This window comes from Polyodon spathula, chromosome 5 (genome assembly GCF_017654505.1).
Source record: "Polyodon spathula isolate WHYD16114869_AA chromosome 5, ASM1765450v1, whole genome shotgun sequence".
NCBI lineage: Eukaryota > Metazoa > Chordata > Actinopteri > Acipenseriformes > Polyodontidae > Polyodon > Polyodon spathula.
Genome location: NC_054538.1, coordinates 66,340,678 through 66,351,456, shown reverse-complemented (window position 1 = coordinate 66,351,456; position 10,779 = coordinate 66,340,678). Strand labels below are relative to the sequence as shown.

Sequence of the window (10,779 nt, the reverse complement as noted above, 5' to 3'; positions counted from 1 at the left end):
AACCTTTGTCAAAAGAAAATGTGCTTGAAAACAAACAATGGATATCTATCTATCTATCTCGCATCAGCTTGTACTTGCACTGAACTGCTCCATACCTAGCCACATTCAGCTACTGCTCCTAACTATAGCTACTTACTGTATCTTGTATTTGATTGTACTCATAGGTAACCAAAGTCAGGTTTTTTGTATTTGTTCTTATCTGAAATCATTCTCATCCATTTATCATACTGACTATGTGTTCTTACTGGACTTCACTCATATAAGCAAATATTTACTATAGGTTTTAACTGATCTTAATCAAACTTGCTGTTACTTATTTACTGTATTCTTTATTTTGTTCTTGAATTTTTTGGACTTTCATAACTACTCATCTGTATTATGATATTCTATAATGTGATATTTTATAATGTGACAACTTGCATTGTGATATTTTAGAAAGCTATACTTTGTAATGTGATATTTTGTAACAATTGTAAGTTGCCCTGGATAAGGGTGTCTTAAGAAATAATAATAATAATAATAATAATAATAATAATAAATAATAACACTGTATTTCACCAATTAGATGATACAAATAGTACATTGATTCAAATGTTGCAGTCAGATCTCATGGCACATGTGTCTTATTAATGTAGGACATCCAATTGCATGTTGTATGCTAAATACTGTAGTAAAATGACCTTGTGCTACATCTGTCCTTTATACTACCAGTGATGTAATGCAGTAAACTGTAGTAAAGTGGACACTGCATGTCTTGTCTGCTCCTGAATAAAAAGTGATAAACTCACAACAGAATAGTGTTTGCTACATACAATTTACTGTGGCAAACTTTGCAGTCAAGTGTCAATTATACCATATACAATTAGTAACATTTTAGAAGGGAGAATTGTCTCTATGCCTTTTTGACTGAGTGTACCTGCTTAGTTAGGGGCTCAGGGTCAGTTCCAAAGCCCACGTTCCTGGCAGAGGCAGGTTTCATTTGCAGGGTTATTGAACCATGTACAGGGCAGCAGAGCAGGGTAGAGTGGCACAGGTTTCACTTCCTCTCTGATCTCAGACACACTGCAGCTCCTCTCAGAAACAGAAGCTTTTTCTGTGAGGGGGAGCTCCCTGCAGGGAGTATTGAATTAAAAATAGCATCAGCTCTGAGTAAGCTATGCAAAATAGAAAAAAAAATCTGTGGCATAGATTTAATTCAGTGACAGGACATATTAACCCTATATAACACTACTGCATGCTTTTGCTTATCAGTCTTTTAGTGCACTTATTATTAAAAAGGTAGTGCACACTGTTAGGGGCTGGAATGGAGTGAGGAGGTTTTGTTATCCATATAATAAGACCCAAGAATTAGTGAAGGCATTCTGAAACAATGACCACTTAAACTCACCCCAGAATAGTGTTTTTTTTGTAATTGTAAAAAGCCAGAGGGTGTGGATTGTTTCTGACACCTCAGTATAAAAAGAACCAACAGTACAAGCCTTTGTAAAACAGACTACCCCATTTGTTCCTCATTACAAGCCCAGACTAAATCACCTGGAAAAATGGACTGCCTGTGCAATAAACAGGTTTGAATTCAAATCAACTTTCAACCTCTTTTTCGTAAAATCCCTGCGGCAATTCTAGCAAATGCTGGTGAGCTGGTGATTAGGACATTTTTTTTCTTACTGTGTACTATATATACTTAATTTCTTCAATCTCTCAGTCTCAGATATCTCTCTCTCTCTGACCATTTCTTAAGCACTGCTAATATTAATCTTTGCATACTTTCAGCTACTACTGATAGTTATTTCCTTCCATCCCAAAAATCTGCTAAATCCTATAATACTCTCAGAATGTGTCTCTTCTTCCCCTCTGACTGGTATTCTTCTGTCTTCGGTCAATGATGCGGTGTCCCTCTACGACGTCACCCTTACTCAGATCATCGACACAGTTACCCTGCTTACAATCAAAACAGTGAGGAAACATTGCAACTGTCCATGGTATACCCTTGAACTTCGACTGCTTAAGTCTGCCTGCCGCAAGTCTGACCACAAATGGAGGTCATGTGGACTACCAGTTCACAGAGATTTGGACTGATCACCTCAGTAGCTACAGGCGTTCGCTCACTGCTGCCAGGGTGAAGTACTTCTCTGAAATCATATCCATGAGACACGGTAAACCAAATATTCTCTTCAAAACCATTGATCAAATCCTGCATCCAGCCATCGATAAATCCATCTCCCATTCATCCTCCTCTCACCTGCCATGATTTCTCCTCTTTCTTTCGGAATAAAATACACCATTTACTCTACGCTCTCCTGCCACAAACCCAGTATAGTACTCGGCCACCCTGACTCCCCTCCGATTGCCCCTCCTGCTCTCTCCTCCTTCTCTCCTCTCTCCATTACTGATGTCTCCAGCCTATTGTTGAAATCAACTACTACCACATGCCCCTTGGAGCCCTGGCCAACAAATCTCGTCCATTTCTGTGCTTCTGACCTTGCTCATTCCATTATGCACACTCTCAACCTGTCCCTGGTTTTTGGCCTGGTTCCTGCTGCCCTTAAGATTGCCCGAGTAATACAAGTGCTCAAAAAACCCTCCCTTGACCCGGCTGTCTTATCTAACTTCTGTCCCATATCCAATCTTCCATCTGATGAAACATCTCACAGATAACAGATAACAATCTGTTTGAATCTCACTACCAAAACTGCTCTGCTCTGGATTGTAAATGGTCTTGCTGGCTACCTGTAAATTTCAGAATTACTTTCAAAATTCTCCTGCTTGTCTACAAGGCCCTTCATCACACAGGTCCATATTATCTCTTCAGCCTGTTGACCCATTATGTCCCTGCAGGCAAGCTGAGGTCCTGACTCTGGCTTGCTTGTTATACCCAAGCAAAAGTGGAGCACACTCGGTGAGCACTCTTTTAGCTTCATGGCCCCGACTCTCTAGAACTCTCTCCCAGCTTTAGTGCGTGTAACTCCCACAGTTGTTGCTTCAAATAAACTCTCAAGACCCAATTGTTCTCTCTTGCTTTCAGTGCTCTTTAAGCCTGATATCTGTTATTAGCTGCTGTCTAAATTGCTATTTCAAGTTTTTCACTCCATCTTATTTGTATGATTCTGTATGACACATATATCCACAATGCTTAGAATTCACACACATATATATATGGGAGGAGTAATACGCAAAAAACACTCATTATCATATAATAGATGTTTTTCCGCCCAACTCAACACGACACAACCACTACGACAGTAAAAACTGACATAATGAAGCGTTCTTACCTTTGTATAAGTTAGTGATCAGCAGATGTGTCAGCCGCACGAAGAGCACAGCGTGTGGTTTTCACTAACTCTACTCTGCAGAATAAATTATTTTTTTTCTATGGGTAAATATTGGAACTTTCTTCCTATGCATCGGCATGTACACACACACACACACACACACACACACACACACACACACACACACACACACACACACACACACACACACACACACACACACACATATATATATGATTAGAGTAACTAGAACCTATGGAAAAATCTTTTTTTTTTAACCAGTACCAATGATACTGTCAGTAAGGGACTCTTAAAAAAAAAAAAAAAAAAAAAAAACAGCACCAGTGCTTGCCATTGCTAGAATTTCTTGCAGGCATAATAATGTACTATCAGTCTAAATCAACCCTGGAGAGCTACTATGGCTGCTGGTTTTTATTTCAACCAATCTCTCAGTTACTTAATTAAACCAATTATTGGCTTAATTAGTCAAGATTAGGAGGTGTTCCAGATCTTTAGCCGCTGATGATGTAAAGACACCTATAAAACCTGCTGGATCGGGGCTCTCCAGGACCAGGGTTGAAGACCCCCTGGTCTAAATAGTAATGCAAAACTGCAACGGCCTAATTATAAAGTAGAAAACACAAATATAAAAATGTCCCAGACGCATACTGACACGTTGCACCTGCAAACCATATCTTAGCCGCAATAAACTGCCACGCCTCAATCCATGTAGCCCCTCACAAACATGGCGCCGATTTTTCGCTTTTGCCCCTAACAAAGAAGGCTTCGGTTTAATTGCAGTCTGGGAAGAGTCTGGGCGTAGAATGACGTGTCAGGTAAATACATACTGAGTTATTTTTCAAGAGGAGAGGAAGAGTCTCACTATAATGGGAAAAACTAAAAAACAATACATTAGCATCGCCAAAGAGGTAAGAACGTTCAGTCACGATTGTCCAGCTCTGTAGCTGTTGCCGTTAAATGTTTTATTTTGTTTTAAAACGACAGTGCAGATACTGTAGTGGGGTCGTTTTAAGAAATTCTTATACGTTCAATGTTATTGTGAATGCTTTCACCAAAATAAATAAAGTTAATATGTTTCATAAAGCAATCCGCAGTTAATCAGTGTGTGTGCATAATGTAATTTGACGTGGCTGCTATAACTTAAAATAATAGTACAGTAAAACAGCCTAGTACAGTCCATTTAGAATCGGCGTGGCTGTCGCGTGCATGTGTTTTTAGTAAACTTTTTTTTTTGTCGATTTTTTTGTTTAATATTTTCCAACCATAATTTCTCAAAGTGAGGCCACATTGCTTTGACCAAAAAAAAAAAAAAAAAAAAAAACAATTATGAGAAAATACTGTGCAGTATCACCCACGATAACGTGCAAGTACCCTTTAACCTCTGACCTTGTTTGCCGATTTTGATTTAAGGCCACAGTTCAAGTGGTAATCTCCTGACCTGGCGTTGATCAGGTTGTACTGTAGTTTCTAGTTACACGTCATTGGACTGTTTGAATTGAGCCTCAGTCAATACAGCTCTGTTGAACAATATTAGAAATTGTACAAAGATGCATTTTTGAACAACAGTTTGATCTAAAAGTCACAGGGGCAAATTACTGTTTTTTTTTAATGTAATGGGCCAGTTTTTAGACCACATGTAGGCTATGTATTTTTGCAAGATAAAAAAGGGGTGGGGCTGGGGAGGAATGTATGGCACAGGTACAGTGTGGAGAAGGCTCACAGACAGCTCTTCATCTCAGACAGGTGTATTATATCTTTTCAGATAGACAGTGTGGAGGGCCGTCTCTCGCTGTGCAGGGATAGCCTGGAGGGAGTGGAGTTCAGGCTGCGTAAGGAGCAGCTCTCTGATGAAGGAAGGTACCGGTACACCATTACTTGGTCACACAACAATCTTCACGTATCTTGTATAGCATTCTTCAAGATAGTTAAGACCTCTGCCGTTATACACAAAAAATAAGTCATATTCTTACAATTTTTGGTAAGCAGTCATTGACGTAATGAGTTGTCTAAAATTATTTAGTGCAGTGTTACTCTGTGGTTTTGGCTGCTTCATGTGAAAGGTGCTAGTTAAATAGGTATTGTACTCATGCATCTATTCTGTACACTGTGGACATCTTTATAGCAGGCTATCTTAGTATTCTAATGCTATAAATAAAATAGTCTTGTGATTTTAAACATGCCTCGTTCCTTTCAGACAATCGCTGGAGGAGGAAAAGACTATTCTTGTGCAGAGAGTGTCAAAATATGGTAATGAAGTTTTTAGGTTTTTTTAATTTTTTTTTGTATACCTCTAATCCAAGGTAATTATTTTATGTCCCGAGTTTGGGGCTTAGTTGAAAGTTAGTGAGGCTCTCTCTTTTGTATGCATTGATTTGTGTTAATGAGATTCCTTTTTTGTTTTCAGAGGAGGAGCTGCAGAGTCTGAGAGGGGAGAATCGCAGAAACATGCTGCTGTCTGTCATGCTGCTAGCACTCTTTGTGCTCCTCTACACCTCCTGGACAAGTTAGCCAGGCCAGACCCTGTCACTTGAACACATCAAGCATTCTGTTTTTCTATTTGGAGCGAATCGATTCATTCCATCAGATTCAGGTCACTTGTGGTCAGGACATTTCTGTACCATTGGCTTCTCTAATCAGCAGTAGACAGTCTTCACTACCATGAGTTAGAGAGCATTTTGGATGAAGGTTCCTGATTAGCAGTGTGCTGAAATGCTGTGGATTATGTTACATTAAAAGTGCATTGTAAATACAATATTTATAAGTTGTACTTTTATGTATCTTAACCATGATCACTGATTTCCACATTTGGATCAGTGTTTTTTGGGGATTTTTTTTGCACTGGACAGGGTCTGGTACCAGATTCTTAAGCAATCCAGAACATATATTTTTAGGCACCTTAGACCTGATGGAGTCCTGCACAGCTCTACACTATTGTAGAGTTCTTCTACATTGACAACAGAATCAGAATGTCAAACTAGCTACAATCCTATGCATGTAAAATGACTGTAAGGTTGTTAATGGTAATTCCATTGTCAATTTAAGTGTAATTAAACTGGAGAGCAGAATAAAGTGTCCCAGAGTAGTTTATGCTGTGTCTTGATTCTTTTTGCGTACTGATTTACCTTGTGGTGTGGGCATACGTGCCCTTTGCACTTTTGATTAGCATATAAAAATACATATGGGGTCAAGGAATTGTTTTTTTTGTTTTGTTTTGTTACTTGAATTGGTTAGTGCTTCAGTTCTAATTAATGGCACCCCTGAGTAGAATAACATCACTATGCTTAAATGTGTACTTAAACTGCTCAAAAGTGTTCTGAGATATAAACCTGTGGTTGGTAGGACATTATGAGTAAAGATACCATCATGCACCATCTTCTCCCCTTCAGAGTCCTGTGTGTTCAGTCAGCATGTGCAGAGAATACTTTAACCTACAACTGGATAACAGAACCATGATGACCAACAAGGTCTTAAAGAGCCGCACACAAATGTACATACTACTAATGGAAACAGAAGACTGTAATAAAAATAAGCTAGGTCTGCTAAAACTAAAAAGAAATAATAAAAAGATTGTTTAACCAGACTACACTAAGACACAAACGCGCTTCAAACAGTAGAGGTCTGTCTAACATCTACCGGGCCCAGTACATTTGCATGGGTGAACAGGGATTTCCGTAGGCCCACTCACCTGCTGTATGTAGTCCAGCCTATACAAAACCTGTTGTGCTGTACATTAGCTAATGTTTAGTGAGCTGGTGATGTCTGCAAGGCATTGTCGAGTCACATTGTATACTCACTCTTTCTGAAGTCAGCAACGCAGACAGCAAATATTTATACCATGGGTATTTCTGATGATACCACTATTTCAGGGCTGCTCAATTTAATATGATGCCACTGTATATTTTGAAAATATAACTTCAATACCATTCTCTAACGTTGAACACATGCTCAATTAAATTGACAGAAAACTCCCATCATCAAAGTATTGTGTACATGTGTAAATTTATCAAAAGCCTTTGAGCGCAAACTTTTTTTTCGTCAGGTCATCTGACAATGAAAGGAAGAACTCACTCAACATTCACTATGACACAAACTAAATCAAAACAAGACAAGAAAGGATCTGAACTTAAACTTCAGCTGCAGTGCCGCTTTGCAAGCAGCTCCCTCAAAAGGAAAGAGGTACAGAGGAAGCCGGGGTATTTCAGTGCTGTGGAGGAGAGGCAGTGAGCAGGACTGATCCAGTTCAAATTTGGCACTGCCCCTGCATCTCACACCTGTGAGGTTATAGTGAACAGTGCACACAATATACTTAAAATGATTAAAAAAAAAATAAAATCAGGTAGAGAAAAAAGCAGAAATGGCAAGTGTTCTAAAATGTATGATCTACAGTGGATTTCTCAATCGATTACAAGTAGCAGAGTTAAACTGTTTTCCGCCCAGCCTCACTGTTTGAGCGAGTTTGCCCATGGCTTCCAGTACAGCTGCTCTGCTGGTTTTAATCACAGCTGGTCTTTGTGTTCTCCTTAGGTGGTCTGTAAATTGTGACCGCATACTAAGTGCTGGTTCTTGTAATCCTTCTCAAATAAGGAAACTGATCAATAATCATATGCCCTCATTTAAAAAGTGTTATGAGAAAGAGAGGCCTTGTTTACAGACAACAGAGTTGGGGTGCAGATGCCTGAAGAATCTTTCTTGGGCAGTTGGGAAGCTGCGGATTTCCTATGGCGCCTTTATCCTCAGTGATAAGTGAGGGGGCCATGTGTTCAGGGATCCTGGCACAGATGTCACGGCTAAGCACGGTGCAGGGTTCATCACTGAAAAATAGTTAGGCAGGAGAGTACATAATTATACCACTTTCACATTCGCACTGCTCCCAGGTACACCACTGCACTTGTGCACAGCAATGACATCCTGTAAACACGGCACACAGCTGAAACAATCAAAGCTGTGAACGCACTATCCAGATTCCTGATGCCAAAGGACATACGGGAGTGGTCAGAAAACAGATATTCTGGAGCTGAAGGTGTTAAGAGGGTAAACATCTCATGCTGAGCCACCCTGTACTGTACTGTAACTGTGGTGCAGCCTGACTGAGGCAGCAATAAATCAAAGCTGTACAGAAACTAAAAAGCACATGAAACAGTTCCTGCAATGGGAGAGAAGGTGTAATATACAGGAGCGCTATCCCAGTTTAAAGGGTCCAGATACAATGAGCCCTCTTGAACTACATTGTTATTTTTCTGCCACTTTTACAGAAAACCTATTTATTCACTTGTTATAAGCATGTTAAAACAAGCGTATAGTCAGTTGTTCATAGACACTGTAGAGGGCTCCAATCATGTGGTAACTTGTGACTGTAGATATATGTGGATTAGACGAGCTGGGAATGGAGGCTGGCTGAGGGTTGTGGTTCTGTGGGAATCATTCTCCATGGTTCTGGAGGGTGATGGGGCAGAGAGAGGGCTGCAGTTGGGGTCCAGGGTGTGTAGTAGCCAGGACGCAGGGTTGCACGTTGGTCAGGTATGGTGGTGAGCCCGGATGAAAGCAAGAACATCTTTCTTGGACAGCTTATCAGCGTCAACCCGGGTCTGAGAGTCATGAACTTTGACCCCCTCCACCCATGCCCAGAAAAGGCGCTCAAGGTGGCAAACACTGTGGAGGAAGTTGAGAGAGCAGCAGTTTTAAGTGAAGAGGAAGAAGTGAGGTGCAGATTATTGTTACAAACATCCTTATTACACCTTGTATCTGATAGATGGTGGTGTTGTACAATTTGTTTTTACTTTTATTTTTAAGGCACATGCATGCTACAGGGGCAAGATCAGGGCTTATCAATGTTTCAGCATAAAACAGAACTACTTGAAGGCTGACATTTCTCGAGTTTTCATATTGGTTCAAAATTTCCTGGGTCTCCTCTTTAACAGTGTGAATTTTTTTAATGCCCACAATATTCTAACCTCTCTTAGATCAGCTTGTAGTCTCCTAAACCTGTCTCATGATTTAGACAGTCAGGGGGGGGCTCAGTGTTGCACTGTGCTCTTCTGGGTACTCACTGGAAGGGGGCCACAGCATTGGTCGGCAGGTCATAAGTCGACTCTTTGCTCAGCTTGTTATAGAAGAACTTCCTTTTGGAGTTTTTACTATAGGCCATCGTCCAGGGGTCTACAAAGACAGACAGTGAAAAAAGTCAAAACTACTCAGCCGGAATAACTAGGAACAGGCATAATGTACAAAGCAATTCGGTATGCATACATGTTTGTGTCATTGCACATTTGCTGCTCTTTGCTACATCCCTTCTTGTTCACTGTTTATATCAGTGGTCCTCAAAGTAGTGCCTGCAGGCAAATTTGTGCCCGCGAAGCCAGGCCAATGTGCCCACGTCAGCTGTTCTTAAATTATGGGTTGTGAACACATTTCTGGTGGGTCGTATCGAGGGAAAATAAAGAAAGCTTTAAACACGTTTTCCAACAAAAGCGCCACAGCAGTCTGTTGACAGTGCTGCTCGTTTATGCTGTGCTTGTACGTACTCCACATTTTTTTTTTTTTTCCCTGAAGGGCTTCTGCGTTACGATCAACCAATTGAATATCTGCATTGTCTCTGTCCAATCATAAGTTAGCTGGGTGGGACATAAACTGTGTCTGCTTCAGTTACAGGTACTGGCAGTAAGTTTAACCAATAGGAGAGTCATATCTGCCAAGTTTTACGCAGCTGTCCAATCATAAGCAAGAAGAGGCCGTTCACGGTATTCTGCATGAAAATTGAAGGCGAGTGAGTAGCTAATGGGAAAGTAAAAGATCTGACAGCTGTCCAATCATTCGTGAGCAGAGGCGGGGGTTAATATGCCGGGTAAGCACTGAATTTCGGCGACTTATTGAGAAAAATAATAAATTTCAGTAGGTTGAATGTAATTTTCTATCTCTATTTTTTTATTTCAACAGACAAGGGAAACACCGTAGTATATTTAGTTACGAATCTACTTTTTCTGAATAATTGTACTGGAGATGAGCGATCTTTAAAACAGTAATAGTGTTGACAAATTTGTCAAATTGAAACAAAGCGAGATGCTATCTATCCTCTTATTTTAGTTTATTCATGGTTATCTGTGTAAACATGCTATTTAAAAATAGTTTCATTGCGTATTTTATGTAAATGATTTAACGTATAAGCACAGCACACACAATTACTGCCGGAGACTTGGCTTTATACAGTGAGCCAAGAATAACTCCCGCTAAAACTCTTAAAAAAAAAAAAAAAATTACACACACACACACATATATATATATATATATATATATATATATATATATATATATATATATATATCCAATATATATATATATATATATTGTCACCTTTTTGCTTGCCACACAGGCTCTCACGGGTTCTTCTCCCTTCTGAATCACGACCCAACACACAGGATTCTACTGAAACAGCGCTCACGCGCACTTTTAATAAACACAAAATGAAAAAACAAACACCTAGCTCCTATTTGGA

General features: G+C 39.8%; 2 protein-coding genes across 4 annotated transcripts in view; one reads left to right on the top strand and one right to left on the bottom strand.

Annotated features, from left to right (window-relative positions):
- The first annotated feature begins 4,004 nt into the window (after window positions 1–4,004).
- Window positions 4,005–6,364, top strand: ccdc167 (coiled-coil domain containing 167). Of its 2 annotated transcripts, none has more exons than XM_041249358.1 (4): window positions 4,005–4,105; window positions 5,053–5,147; window positions 5,485–5,537; window positions 5,695–6,364. In XM_041249358.1, exons 1-4 carry the CDS (start codon window positions 4,094–4,096, stop codon window positions 5,796–5,798), a joined length of 264 nt encoding a protein of 87 aa, XP_041105292.1. In that variant the 5' UTR covers window positions 4,005–4,093; the 3' UTR covers window positions 5,799–6,364. The 2 variants fall into 2 exon arrangements, with proteins under 2 accessions (XP_041105292.1, XP_041105291.1); XM_041249357.1 differs by having other exon boundaries at window positions 4,018–4,198.
- Window positions 6,365–7,165: 801 nt separating this feature from the next.
- Window positions 7,166–10,779, bottom strand: part of LOC121316190 (cap-specific mRNA (nucleoside-2'-O-)-methyltransferase 1-like) — a 25,276-nt gene continuing 21,662 nt past the window's right edge. For both annotated transcript variants that reach the window (XM_041251078.1, XM_041251077.1), the window contains exons 23-24: window positions 9,338–9,446; window positions 7,166–8,939 (exon numbers count right to left, since the gene is read on the bottom strand). In XM_041251078.1, the coding sequence (XP_041107012.1) occupies window positions 8,804–8,939; window positions 9,338–9,446 (245 nt within the window). In that variant the 3' untranslated portion in view covers window positions 7,166–8,803. The remainder of the gene's footprint in view (window positions 8,940–9,337; window positions 9,447–10,779) is intronic.

Bases quoted from the DNA above. Each gene is read 5' to 3' on its own strand.
- ccdc167 (XM_041249357.1), top strand. From the start codon at position 4,157: ATGGGAAAAACTAAAAAACAATACATTAGCATCGCCAAAGAG. The intron at 5,148-5,484 runs GTACCGGTACAC...CGTTCCTTTCAG, and splicing joins CAGCTCTCTGATGAAGGAAG to ACAATCGCTGGAGGAGGAAA. The intron at 5,538-5,694 runs GTAATGAAGTTT...TTTTGTTTTCAG, and splicing joins GCAGAGAGTGTCAAAATATG to AGGAGGAGCTGCAGAGTCTG.